We start from the raw sequence: 14,637 nt of genomic DNA on the forward strand, positions 1-14,637 counted from the left end.
CTGACAATACGAGAAATATAATTAATATTTTAGAAAAATTACAAGTGAACATTAATACAAAGGCAGTTTTGATATTTGTGGACGCAGAGAAAGCTTTTGACAATATTTCCTGGAGTTTTATGAAGAAGAACCTACAGGGGATGGGGGTTGGTCAAGGTTTTGGAAATGGTATAAGTGCAATATATTCTGAACAAAAGGCCAAACTAATTGTTAACAATGTGGTGACGGAAGAATTTAAGATAGAAAAAGGGACACGACAAGGTTGCCTAATTTCCCCATTGCTTTTTATATCGGTCCTGGAGGTCCTCTTAAATATGATTAGAAGGGACCAATTGGTTAAGGGTATACAAGTCGGAGCCAAACAGTACAAATTGAAAGCATTTGCAGATGACTTAGTATTGACATTACAGGAGCCAGAATCTAGTACTAAAAGAGTATTGGAACTGATTCAAGAATTTGGTCAGGTCACAGGATTTAAGATGAGTAAGTAAAAAACCAAGGTTTTAGAGAAAAATCTAACAGTGATTGAGAGAGAGGTTTCAGAAGGAGACAGGTTTAACACTGGTTAAGAAAGTGAAATACCTGGGGGTTAATATGACAGCTAAGAATGTGAATTTATTTAAAGATAACTATGAAAAATGCTGGTCGGAAGTGAAAAACGATTTAGAAATATGGTCAAATTTGAAGCTTTCATTGCTAGGCCGTATCGCTGCGATAAAAATGAATGTATTGCCAAGAATGTTGTTTTTGTTTCAAACATTACAAATTTTGGACAAAATAGACTGTTTCAAGAAGTGGCAGAGAGATATCTCTAGATTTGTCTGGCAGGGCAAGAAGCCCCGTATAAAATTTAAGATATTAACAGATGCTAAAGAAAGAGGTGGATTTGCCCTGCCAGACCTTAAACTTTATTATGAATCAGCCGCATTCTGCTGGCTGAGAGAATGGCTGCTTCTTGAAAACACAGACATTTTGGATCTAGAAGGTTTCAATAATGTATTTGGGTGGCATGCATATTTGTGGTATGATAAGGTTAAAGCACATAAAGCATTTAAAAACCACATTGTTAGGAAAGCATTGTTTAATGTCTGGACAAGATATAAGGATCTACTTGAAAACAAAACCCCAAGCTGGTTGTCACCGATGGAAGCGAAGGCTCAGAAAAAGCTCAATATGGAGGCCAAATGGCCAAAATATTGGGAAATTCTGGAACAAGAGGGAGACAAATTGAAATTGCAGAGCTTTGAAAAACTAAAAAACAAAGTGCGAGATTGGCTTCATTATTATCAAATAATGGAGGCGTACAATTTGCATAAGAAAATTGGTTTCTAGGTGGAAAAATCAAAATTGGAAACAGAACTGTTAGATCCCAAAACTAAGACTCTGTCAAAGATGTATAACTTGCTGTTGAAATGGAATACTCAGGATGAAACGGTGAAATCTGCTATGATTAAATGGGCACAAGATGTTGGACATAACATTATGATGGCTGACTGGGAACGGTTATGGACCACAGGTATGAAGTTCACGGCATGTAATGCCTTAAGAGAGAATATTATGAAAATGATATACAGGTGGTACATGACACCAGTCAAGCTTGCAAAAATCTATCACTTGCCCAATAATAAATGTTGGAAATGTAAAGAAACTGAAGGTACATTCTTTCACCTTTGGTGGACGTGCCCAAGGATTAAGGCTTTCTGGGAGATGATCTATAATGAAATGAAAAAGGTATTTAAATATACCTTTCGGAAGAAACCAGAGGCCTTTCTCCCGGGCATGGTTGGCCAATCGGTGCTAAAGAAGGATAGAACTTTCTTTATGTATGCCACAACAGCAGCAAGAATACTTATTGCAAAGTATTGGAAGACACAAGATCTACCCACCCTGGAAGAATGGCAGATGAAGGTGATGGACTACATGGAATTGGCGGAAATGACTGGCAGAATCCGAGACCAGGGAGAAGAGTCGGTGGAAGAAGATTGGAAGAAATTTAAAGACTATTTACAGAAATACTGCAAAATTAATGAATGTTAGAATGATGTCGGAATGAAGTTAAGTGGTTTTAGCAGCAATGTTACAAAGGAGTATGTAAAAATGGATTGTTAACAGGTGAGAATCTAAAGTTATAATATATTAAGATAAAGGATTAAGATAAAAGCAAAGAGGGAAAGGATTTGCTGAATTAACTAACTGAACCGGAATACAAAAAAGGGAGGTGTGAGGAGGTCAGGGAAACAAGTAAATGAAAGACAAGACATGGAAAGATTGATTTGTATTTAACTGTTTTTATTTTTCTGTATTTTGTACTTTCTTTTTTCTTCTTTTTCTTCTTTTTGTAACTTTTTCTGAAACTTTAATAAATATCATTTTAAAAAATAATAATAGAAGAATGTGTGCAATGGATTCAATCTCATTAGAGTTTCATGGCCATAAAGTTTGTTCAATTGGGATGTCTTGATATCTGCCCTCAAGTAGTACTGAGGGCAGTACTTAGGGAAGCTTTTAATGTTTGATGCATTACTGTATTTTAATATCTTGTTGGAAGCTGCCCAGAGTGGCTGGGGAAGCCCAGCCAGATGGGCGGGGTATAAATAAATTTATTATTATTATTATTATTATTATTATTATTATTATTATTATTATTACTGAAGGGAGAACATTAAAAAATGCTCTGGAAAAACCCCAATGGTGTATAGGGTTATCCACTGCACTTAAGTAATTTGTGGGATGAGGTTCATGTAGAGATTTATAGATTTTAGAAGATCGTTTACAATCATTTTGGAATTCTATGTCCCAGATTAGTTCTTTAATTATATTTCTGGCCCTTCCCATTTCCAGACTTAAAAGATATTCAGGAGAAAGGCCGTAAAAGGACAGTTTTCTTGTAATGCCCTTCCACTATTTTGTTCGATAGTCATCACCCAGCATCAAAGGGAGCAGTCCAGTTGGGGTCCCATTAAGTCCTCGCCATAAAGGGTGGGCAGCCCACAGCCGCTATGATAACTACCCTGGGACCTGAGGGGCTGACACACACTCACCAAGCGCCCCTTTTACCCACAACTGCTTTCTGCCACACACAGGCATGATTATATCTGCCAGGTCTCCAGCTCATATGAGAATAATGGGTTAGCTGATTCCACAGAGAGAGGGAGAGAGAAAATACATAAGAAGAGGCCAAATTGCTCCCTGAGGTCTTCTTAAGTCTTGAGAGGCTAGAAAGCATAAAGAATATACGTGCCAGATGGGGGGTGGAGAAAAGCAGAGACGGAGAGATTACCAGAGAATGAATTTAGTCCAGCTTTTGCATTCACTAACTGAACCCTGGTGAATGAGGTGTGGATTGAGGAGAGAGAGAGAGAGATTCACAGGAAATATGCACAACTGTCATTGTTAAAACCCTGTGAAGCATGCAGTATGCTATCAGAAAGCTCAGCAGCAAGCATCATATGCAATAAATAATTATAAGCATGATGTGCCAGTATTATCAAGCAAAGCTTCCCTGGATACACAACAGACTTGGGGGGGGGGGGTTAGAGAAAGTGTTGCACAAGATTCATTGACCACTGTGAGGAAAAAGGACAATGAACATGTAGCACACTGTAGAAAATCACAAGAGTGTGGGTTAGCAGTCCAATGTTGCTCAAAAGGGGGGGAAAACGTGTTCCTGTGGTAGGTGTGCTACATACAGTGGTACCTGTATGGTTCTCAAATGGCTTAGCTGATGAACAAATCGGCTCCTGAATGCCCAAAAACCAGAAGGAACAGCAGGTTTCGCTTGAGTGCAGGAAGCTTTTGCAGCCAATCAGAAGCTGTGCTTTGGTTTTCAAATGTTTCAGGAGTCGAACGGACTTCCGGAATAGATTAAGTTCGAGAACTAAGGTTCCACTGTGCATCATTTTGATAAACACACACACACACACACACAGAATGCTTTTAAAAACAAAATGATTTAAGTTTTGCAATATGAACAATATTACTTTGTTTCGTAAAAATAACGCACACATACTAAAAAAAAGCCCCACAAACTCCCAAGAAATCTAGAGGAATGATAGTGACTGTCCAACAAAAAGAGTACTGTACAGAGCAAAATATACTACAGAGAAGCTAAAAAACACATACCATCGTGGAAACCAAAGAGAATGGACAAGGCGCCAGCAGGCAATGTAACATCACAGCCTCCATCCTGACCCTCAAACAATGGTGAGTTTGGACTGTGCCAGAGACCAAGGAACAGAACAGAAAGCGGGAGAGGCAAGGGCTCACAAACAGAAGCTTGGAACTCTGGTACGCTGGGCAGCTGCAAGTTTAAATCTCAGCAGAGCCCTTTTCTGTCTTCTCCGGGTCAAAGCCGGAGAAAGAAAAGACACTTCCTTGTCATTAGCACCAGAATCCAGCACATCCTGCCTCAATACACCTTCACATTTCAACATATTCAAGCCACACTCTTTTCTACCAGATTTCCGGGCTGCATCCCAGCTAAAGGGATTTCCATTCTCCAGTCCTTTAAATGTGCTTCCTTTTCTCTCCCCCCCCCCCCGTCCCGCAAAGGTTCCCAACCAGAAACGGAACGTTCCTTTACTTCCGTGTCTTCAAATGTTATGGGGCTGAGAGACATCAGCTGCTGCAGCTGCCCACCCTGGAAGCGGCTGCATCTTGCTGAGAGTTGAAATTCCATATGGCTGGGCTCCAGGCATGACAATTCCCCTTGGAGATGAGATGGAATGCCATTTGTCAGGTCTACTTCCTTGTTCTATTGCTAAGGGATGCAGCGGAGGGGGGCCCCCCAGCATCTTGGCTCCCTTTGCTGCCCCTCCTTGAGCTTCCGGTCACACCTGCTAATAGGGTGCCATGCTGGAATTTATAAACTCTTGCCAGTGCTGCCCTTCCCAAATCACATGGTCTCTCTTAGAGCCTTTCCAGACAGCAATAAAACCCCTATTTTAATTTGCCACCCTAAATCCAGAACCAACTTTACCCCAAATAGTGTATGGTTCGGTGGGGGGGCATACTTTTGATCAGTGGGACAAGTGAATGTTTGCTGCTATTTGAAAACATGATAATGAAGAAGTGTACCAAAATATGGGCCTCTCTGCTGCAGGCACAGCCAGAATTTCTGTGAGGAGGGGGAAGGACTTTTGTTGGAGGAGGTGGGACTTTTGCTAGGGGAGCAGAACTGATGTGATTGGTCAGTTAGTTAAGTATTTCTATTGCTTTACTTGATCTAGGGGGGCAGCTGCCCCCTGCCCCCCCCCCGGCTACACCCATGCTCTGCTACAAGGCAGCCTTGTGGGGTTCACCTTTTTAGTTATATTGCATGAGATATCAATTATAAAACAGGAAACATTCAAACTTCTCAAGACTTTTAAAAATGATGTTGGGAAACAAAATGATGCAATAGGACATTGGGTCTTTAAGCAAAGTAATAAGAAATGCATGGTGACATTTAAACAATCAAATTCCACATTGCATTCTACACCCGCTACAGGTGCATTTGCTGGGGATAGATAAAATTGCATTTCCCCAGAATTGTGGCTTGCCTGCTGGGAAAAGGAGATCTTCTTGCAACAGGTGTATTGTCAGTGGGTGCCTGGATTGCATTCTGTAACTGTGAAACAGCTGCCTCAGACAAATAGAGTGAAAAAGAAATGACCACAAAGACAACCTCCTCTCCTCTGAAGTCAGGCACAACTGCTGAAGAGGGGCAAAAGCGGAGCTAGGTTAAAACCGCTCAGAGGCTTTGCCAAAACAATTCCTCACTAGAGTTTTTATTTATTTTGCATATATAATCTCAATTTCCAATATTTTATTTGAATTTCTTGTAGAACACTAGGTTTATTTTTCATTTATTTAAAAATATAATTAAAAGAAACAAGCAAAGTTTGTTTTAAAGAAAGAAAGAAAGAAAGAAAGAAAGAGAAAAAACCAGTTTGCCTTCCATCCGCTTTGGCTGGTGGCCCAGCTGTGCCCCTATCTGGACAGGGAGAGCCTAACTCTTGTTGTCTATGCTCTGGTGACCTCTAGGCTGAATTACTGCAATGAATTAGATGTAGCTCAGGACCCTGAAGATGATTTGGAAGCTTCAGCTGGTGCAGAATTCGGCGGTTAGGTTGCTCCCTGGGGGCAAAATGGTTTGAACATATTACACCAATCCTGGCCCAACTGCACTGGAGATCAATTAGCTTGTGGGCCCAATTCAAAGTTCTGGTTACGACCTATCAATCAGCTTGGGGCTGCTATACCTCAACGACTGCCTCTCTCCATATGAACTGACCTGGACCTTGTGATCATTACCTGAGGCCCTTCTTTGTGTGCCTCCTCCATCCAGAGGGTGGCAGCATGAGAACAGGGCCTTTTCTGCAGTGGCTCCCCAGTTGTAGAAGGCTCTCCCCAGGGAGGCTCGTCTGGCGCCTTCATTACATATCTTTAGGCACCAGGAAAAACGTTTCTCTATAACCAGGCCTTTAGCTGTGATTAACATTCTATGGCTTTTAAAATGTGTTTCTAAGAGGGCAGCTATTTGGTTTGTTTTTGTTCGATTACATATTATGTATTTTGTGTTCTCATTTTGTATTTTTATGTTGAGATCTTAGGATGAAGGACAGTATACAAATTTAATAAATAATAATAATACTTATGAGAAGGGCTACACATATTCTTTGCCAATATAACTCAAACTCGTGAACATCAAAAGCTGAATTCTGTAATTTTACTGCTGTGTCTAAATTTATACTGTTTTTGCTAGGGGAGGGGCAAAGGACTATATAGGAGCTGTAATGTCACTCCTTGGATTTATATTCAACCACGCCTCTGGTTTCTGATTTCAGCAAGCACTGCCAACACGCTTTAAGGATGCCATTATTATTATTATTATTATTATTATTATTATTATTATTATTATACTGCCCTATACCTGCAGGTCTCAGGGCGGATCAAAATATAAAATTACAATATAAAAACACAAAATACATAGTCAAAATATAAACAGAAACTGCCAAATCTTCACAAACATGAGGACTAGATTGTTTTCCCACCCCCTTATGAAGGTTAGGATTCTTACGAAGCCACACCCAAACCCACACCCTGATTTTTTCCACTGTATTTCTGCTAAATTTTGGCATACTTGTACATGCACTCTTCTTACAAGTATGACCACCACATTTGTCACCAGATTAAGGGTGGGGGGTTACACTGCAACCATGAGGAAAGTCTGTAGTCGGCAAAGTTCAGTCATGTGGACAGGGACATTTAAAAATGTCCCCACTACTCAGTGCTTTTTTTCTACCCAAAAGGGGTCTGGAACGCAACTCCCTCAGAAGACCCACCCCAGAGCCCCAAGAGGGAACCAGAGGCCGCCTCTGTCGGGGGGCTGGTGGCACGCAGCTGCCCCCCACTTCAGCTGAGCAGTTTGCCCCTCTCAGGTGACCTGGAGCAGCCAGGGGGCTTCCTCAGCAGAGGTGAGGCTCCCCTGCAAGTCAGCTGTTAGCCGGGAGGCTGAAGAGCCTGAGCAAAGCCCTGCTGCCCCTCTCTGGAGCCCGGGGGGGGGGTCTCCTCACGTGCCGGAGGGGCAGCTGGGCTTTGCTCAGGCTGGTCAGGTCCCTCCCCCAGTTCTGGGGCCCAGCAGAGAGATGCCAGATTGCAGTTCTGGCGAGTTCCACCTGAAATAAGCGCTGCCACTACTGGCTGCAAAATGTAAGGATTCACACCACCACATGGGCAGACGCCATGATGAGTTTAGAAGTGGAAAGTTGTCTACAAGCAGAGACATGCCAAAATGTTATCCCTGTAAAGTAAGGGACCCAAATCCATGTTGGCGATTGTGCGTACAGAGGAAGGCACAGCTGTCATTCCAGATTAATTAATGCATAGGAAGAGGTTGTGACGGTAGGTGGTACCATGGCTGTGAAGGTACCATGGTACCATGGCTGTGACTCGATGGCCCTTATATCTTGGAACCCAGAGTGAGGACCAATTCGCTCATACAATTAATATTAGCTAACTAACAGGAGGGAGGCCCACATCACAACCTCGCCTGAACGCAAGCCCTGAAGGCCAAGGGAGGCCAAGCCCAGCAATGGAGCTAAAAAGAAAGGGGAAAGGGAGCCTGTGGATATTCGCAAAAGGCATTCAAAGACCTGACCTGTGGAGAGTTGAGGGACTGACTGATGTTCTTGTTATTACTTTTATACCCCACCTTTCCTCCAAGCAGCTCAAGGGGGCACAAGTGGTTCTCCCCCTCTTCATTTCATCTTCACAGTGACCTTGTGAATAGGCTAGACCGAGAGGCAGTGTCTTAGCTCCAGACACACCCAGGGAACTTCATGCCTGGGTAAGGATTTGAACCCTAGCGCTCACTGTTTCCGCTGGGATTGCCAAGGCAGAAGGCAAGGAGAGGGATCCAGAGCCAGCAACAGGAGGAGCCAATTCAGTGTGGCTCTGTCCCCATCCACCCTCCTGCGGAGTGACACAGAGACCAAGGGGGGGGGGGCAACCAGGCCTGATGGCAGAGGGGCAGGCAGGTGGGGGCTGGCCAAGGTTGCGGGGCAGCCCCCCAGCAATAGTCTCAAGGTTCCTTTGTCTGCTGAGAAACCCAAGGGAAATCCGGAGGAAAGAAGGAAGGCTGTTCCAAACAGATGATGGGCACAGCGGTGGGGGTCAGCCACTGAGTGCAGGGGGGGGGCAAGGGACATTCCTGCCCAAGGGGCATCTTTGGGGCGTGTGGCTCCAGGAGGGGATAAGGGGATTCCTGCAGAATAAATGGAGGGGGGATGGTAAGGAAACTACTCAGGAGAAATTATGTGGGAGACCCGTATGAGACATCAGAAAGGCTTCCTTCTAAGATAATTTAAGAAATTTTAAAATCTGACAAATTGTGAGGAGGGGGGGGATGTGAGAGGCTACGAAAGGGGTATTTCCTGGATGGGTGGGCATCACCCAGTGGGGTATCGGGGAAAACTCTCCCCCCCCCCCCGCCGCGCGCAACATTTAATCCGCTGAAGGAAAAGGCAGATGGGGAGCGGGGAGTTCCCTGGCGAAGAGGAGTGATATGCGGGGGGGGGGGGGAGGCGGCGGCATTTCTCTGCCGGCTGCAATATTCCCCGCGCTACTTCAGCACCCGCGCAGCCCGGGCGAGGCGGGGGCCGGGAGGCCGGGGGGGGCGCACTCACCCGCGCAGGAGCTTGTGCTGCAGCTGCCCCGGGCGGCGCTCGGACGAGCATTGCAGGCACCACATGGCCGGACCGGCGGGCGGGCGGGCGGGCGGGGAAGCGCCGCGGGGTCTCAGCCGCCGCCGCGGTTCCTCGGAGCCCCCGAGCAGCAGCGCCGCCGCCGCCGCCGCCGCTCCTCCATCCCTGCCTGCCTGCCTGCCTGCCTGCCTGCGTGCGGCGCGCCAAGCCGAGGAGGAGCCTGCGCCGCCAGGCCCGCCCTCCTTGCCTCCCCGGACCCCCAGGCGGGCGGCCCCGCTTCCGCCCGGCGCGCCGGCTCCGCGCTGGGGGGCGAAGGAAGCCCCTTCAGCTCCGCGCTTCTCCGGCGGGCGGGGCCAGGGGGGAGCCAGGCTTCGGGATCGGGCGATCCCCCCACCCCACCCCCCTTGGTTCGTTCTCTCTCTCTTTCCTCGGGAAGAGGATTCCGGCGAGGACAAAGTTTCTAAAAAAGAATAAATGCCCGCCTGTCTAGCTGGTGGCTGCCAGGTCCCTGAACCCGCTATGCCGCCCCTGCAGTTCTGGAAAGCTCTGGCTGGGGGATTATTATGATTGATTAATTAATTAAATTTGTATCCCGTCCTTCATTCATAGATCTCAGGGAGGTTCACAGCATAAAAGTACAAGATTAAAAAAGCACAAAATATATAACAAAAGCAAGAACAAAAACAAACCAATAACCCCACCCCTCCCACAAGACATTTAGGGGGTACTGGATGTTAATCAGCCTGGTGGTTTAAAAATTCACTTTGCACATCCACAGGGACATCTTCCAGAAATAGAGGCTTCTCCACTGTAATAGCTTAAGAAAGCTGCGCTGGATCAGACCAGCGGCCTTTCTAGTATCGATCGCATCCTGTTTACCACAATGGCTAACCAGTACCACAAGCCAGACAGGAGCCCACAGCACACTCTTCTGCTTCCCGCCTCACCAGCATACTGCCTTTGTCACCAGAAATAATGCATAGCCATCATACCTAGTAGCCACTGACAGCCTTATCCTTCAACAATGTGTCTAAATTCCTTCAAGGTCCTCACTACATCTTCTGGTAGCCAGTTGCACAGTTGAGCAATGGATGATGAGAAGAAGCACATCCTTTGGTCTCCCTAAATCTGGCAACAGCCAGCTCCACTGGATGACTCTAGTCTCTACTTTCTCCACTAAATTTAATATACCTCTATCATGCTTCCCTTTACTCAGCTTTCAAACTAAAATGCCCCTAAACCGCTTCCTTTGTATTGAGACAGAACAGGCACCAATATTATTAAGGAAGTCAGTATGTGAATTTGACATACATGTCTAATTTATTGATCTAGTCAGCTGTTTGTAACAATTGTCATTCAGCCCACCCTCTCTTCTCAAACCTGGAAATGGGTTGTCCCATCTTTTCAGTTTTTGAATGGCCCCTCTTTTGACAGAAGCTTAAAGCACAGAAAAGCAGCAGATTGATGTTTTCTCCTAGTGCAGGAAAAGCTCTGCATGCTAAATTTTTACTTGTCAGGCTGCTACAAAAGGGAGAAGCACAAAAAAGATGGCAATCTGACCAAGGAAAAGTATAGCCCAAGCATCCCAAACTGCAGCTCTCTTTAGCAGTCTTAAGCTTTGTTTTGTTACATCTTGTTTCATTGGGAGACACTGCACCTGCTGAATTTCTGTGGTATTCGGGCCTTAAACTGCTGTCCTATTTGAGAATAGGACTGTAGAAAGCAAGTGGTGATGGGAGGGGGAAGGTACATGAGCAGCTAATTAGGGGGGAGATATGGTCAACAGCGGTCTCAGGGGGCAAATTTTGAGACCCCAAAAAAGCAGCAGGCAGACAGATCTGACCACGGGGCACATCCCCTGCAGGAAGCCCCTGACAGTGCATTTGCACAACACTTGTTCTTGTGCGGGGAAAATGGAGAATGCACTCCCTGTGAATGAGTGTGTGTTTGTGTGTGTGAAGGGGAAGTTGCCATTTAGGCTGTCTTCCTCAAGCACCAAAATGTCTGGGGTGAGGGAGCTCCCTCAGATAGGGCACGGTTTAATTCTCAAATCATGCTAACATTTTTGGCAAAATGGTAAGTTGGAGGTCATAGGTCATACACTTCAACAGGTAACCTTCCAAGCCAAGCCAAAATGCTGAGCTCATTTTCCCTTCCTCATTCATTTAATGCCACCTTATTTACACCAGGGAGATGATGGGGGAGAGGGTTGAAAAGGTAGCCTGACAAGCTTCAATTTTGGGGTGGGGGAAAGAAATAATCTGGAACACTATACCAAGGACACCATCCTGCAGAGAACAGCCTAGGCTAATCCAGACCAAGGAGCCAACTAGACCAGCACCCTTGTTTTCAGCAGCAGCAGCAGCAGCAGCAGCAGCAGCAGCAGCCAGCCCATTTGCCTCTGCAGAAAGTCCACAAGCAGGAAATGAACAGGGTAACTGCCCTCCCCTGACTCACGGCTTCCAGCTGCTGAAATAACAAACATTCTGCTAACTGTGGTGGGGCTTAGAATCATAGAATCATAGAGTTGGAAGAGACCACAAGGGCCATCGAGTCCAACCCCCTGCCAAGCAGGAAACACCATCAGAGCACTCCTGACATATGGTTGTCAAGCCTCTGCTTAAAGACCTCCAAAGTAGGAGACTCCACCACACTCCTTGGCAGCAAATTCCACTGTCGAACAGCTCTTACTGTCAGGAAGTTCTTCCTAATGTTTAGGTGGAATCTTCTTTCTTGTTGTTTGGATCCATTGCTCCGTGTCCGCTTCTCTGGAGCAGCAGAAAACAACCTTTCTCCCTCCTCTATGTGACATCCTTTTATATATTTGAACCTGGCTATCATATCAGCCCTTAACCTCCTCTTCTCCAGGCTAAACATGCCCAGCTCCCTTAGCCGTTCCTCATAAGGCATCGTTTCCAGGCCTTTGACCATTTTGGTTGCCCTCCTCTGGACACGTTCCAGTTTGTCAGTGTCCTTCTTGAATTGTGGTGCCCAGAACTGGACACAGTACTCCAGGTGAGGTCTGACCAGAGCAGAATACAGTGGCACTATTACTTCCCTTGATCTAGATGCTATACTCCTATTGATGCAGCCCAGAATTGCATTGGCTTTTTTAGCTGCCGCGTCACACTGTTGGCTCATGTCAAGTTTGTGGTCAACCAAGACTCCTAGATCCTTTTCACATGTACTGCTCTCAAGCCAGGTGTCACCCATCTTGTATTTGTGCCTCTCATTTTTTTTTGCCCAAGTGCAATACTTTACATTTCTCCCTGTTAAAATTCATCTTGCTTGAGGAGGGTTGTGTCAGGGAGGGTTGTGTAGTGGAAACAGGCGGCAGAGCCCTACACAAATGCTATCTAGTCATCTACAGTGCACAAATTTTATTGTTTTTATTTTCAAGGCTTAGATAAAGGGGGGGTGGCCATGCTCCTTCCTTCCTCAGCAACTGGCTCAAAAGCAAAATAAAATAAAAGTAAAAAGTTCCATGACTAAAATGTCCCCACCCGCCCACCCGGTCAGGTGGCAAATACACTTCATTTGTTTAACTCAACATGTAATATTAAATATTCCAGGATATTGGAGGTTCCATGTACCCTTCATGGCTTATTGTCATTGACAGATCTAATCTCCATATATTCCCAAGACAGGCTGATAAGTCCTAGTGCTGCCCAATCATCACTCTCCTGCTGTAAGTTACATGAGGAATTGCAATCCCACATTTTATGGGGGTGTAACATTCTTTTACATTTCTACATCCTGTTATTGTCAATCCACCTAAGCAGACATGACATAGCTGCATAAGCAGGGAAGGGTCAAATCATCTGAACACATGTATTTTAGGATCTTCTTAAAAAAATTAAAAACCCATTAAAATATGCACATACAGAGATCTACAATTTGATGTCAATGTTGCCCCGTAAGTGAATGAACAAAGTATAGCTATTACAGTGGGGAAGAAACATAAGCTACTAACCATCACCATGTCTTGTAACAATAATTTCCACAAGCTGGTTAAGTGTCACATGAAGAAATACTGTCCTCTGTTTGTCCTGAATAAACTGCCTAATCACACAGTTAACATGCACTTATTTATGTGGTTACATGAGATGAACTCAAAATACTGGGGGGAAATGAACAAACCTGATACTCTTTAGCTGTGTGGGTGCTACTATAAAAGGCACTCACATAGGTCCACTCCTGGCCCAAATCTTGTGTGCCTTTGTGAGCATGGAAACTTACCTACCTACATACACAATGAGGAAGCAGCACGAAAACAACTCAGAAAACTCTCTAAGACTCACAAGCCTTCAATCATTCCCATGCACACACAGAGAAGCATGAACATAAGCAAGACTGCATACTGTTCATACATGTGAGCAAAGAAACACTGGCAGGCAGCTACAAGTATCAGGGGTGGGTCAAATAGTTGGGTCAAATAGGGCCTATATAATTGTTTATGTACATACATATACAAAGTGATAAAAACATTCAGATCAATATTGCCTTTACCCATGTTTACAACACAAACACCTAAGCTATCACTCCTACAACCCTCAGACCATATTATTAATCATTGACAATATACAGTTTATCAGATGGCAGCTGCAATCCTATACATACTTGGGAGCAAGTCCCATTGAGTTCAGTGGGACTTACTTCTCAGAAGACATAGATAGGATTGGGTTGTTGAAAAACATATTTTCCTGTTGTGAGCCCCTTTTGAGCATTGCCCCATCTATCCAGTCTTACAAGGCTATAAATAAATCCTGGAACGTGCAAGTGTGCCATAACACACATCCAACACACAAATTTCAAAAACAAAAACTGTAAAATAACCTGCAAAGATAAAATGTTCATGTACAAGCAATGCTCTCTCCATCTTATGCAAATATATAAACACTGGGCAGAGTGAACCCTCAAACTACTGCAATCTCCTCTGTCTTCACACACCCCTTGCACCCCACTTGCATGTAATACAGACAGACTATATCTTTCCTTCTTTTCTGTGGCTGAACTGGCTGAACTGCAACTGCCCTCCCACCTTGTTCCCCATCCTCAAACAACTGACAACAACAGCAACACAGCTAGGAAATTATTGATGAAGCAGAGCAGGCCTTGGATGTGGTTGCCATGGGGATGAGCGGAGGGGGTGAGATGCTAGGTTGCTATGGCTGCTGCAAGGAAGAGGATGGGTACCATCATCACCATAGTGATGTTATGGGAGTCGAGATGCTCAAAAGCTTTAAAAGGGAGGGTATGCAGCCTGGATTTGTGGAAAGAGTGGCCCAAAAGTACAGAGACACCCCTCCTACTTGGGGCTGGGCTATGGGAGGATAAGCATGTTTCTGTGAGCAAAGGGAGAGAATTCTCTCTGAACAAATGGAATTCTTCATTTATTTCTGCAATACAAATGAGGCTGTAGCTTGTCCATGAAGTAGACACTTTATGTCTT

General features: G+C 44.9%; 1 protein-coding gene across 11 annotated transcripts in view; it reads right to left on the reverse strand.

Annotated features, from left to right (window-relative positions):
- Positions 1-14,637, reverse strand: part of IQSEC2 (IQ motif and Sec7 domain ArfGEF 2) — a 163,553-nt gene that overhangs the window by 33,715 nt on the left and 115,201 nt on the right. Inside the window, exon 1 of one of the 11 annotated variants that reach the window (XM_082205782.1) lies at positions 9,168-9,286. The exons of the other annotated variants lie outside the window; for them this stretch is intronic. Coding sequence (XP_082061908.1) covers positions 9,168-9,232 — 65 coding nt within the window. The 5' untranslated portion in view covers positions 9,233-9,286. Of the gene's footprint in view, positions 1-9,167; positions 9,287-14,637 lie in introns of those variants that run through there. 11 annotated transcript variants of the gene reach the window in all.

Source organism: Podarcis vaucheri (assembly GCF_965113315.1).
Source record: "Podarcis vaucheri genome assembly, chromosome: 17".
Classification (NCBI taxonomy): domain Eukaryota; kingdom Metazoa; phylum Chordata; class Lepidosauria; order Squamata; family Lacertidae; genus Podarcis; species Podarcis vaucheri.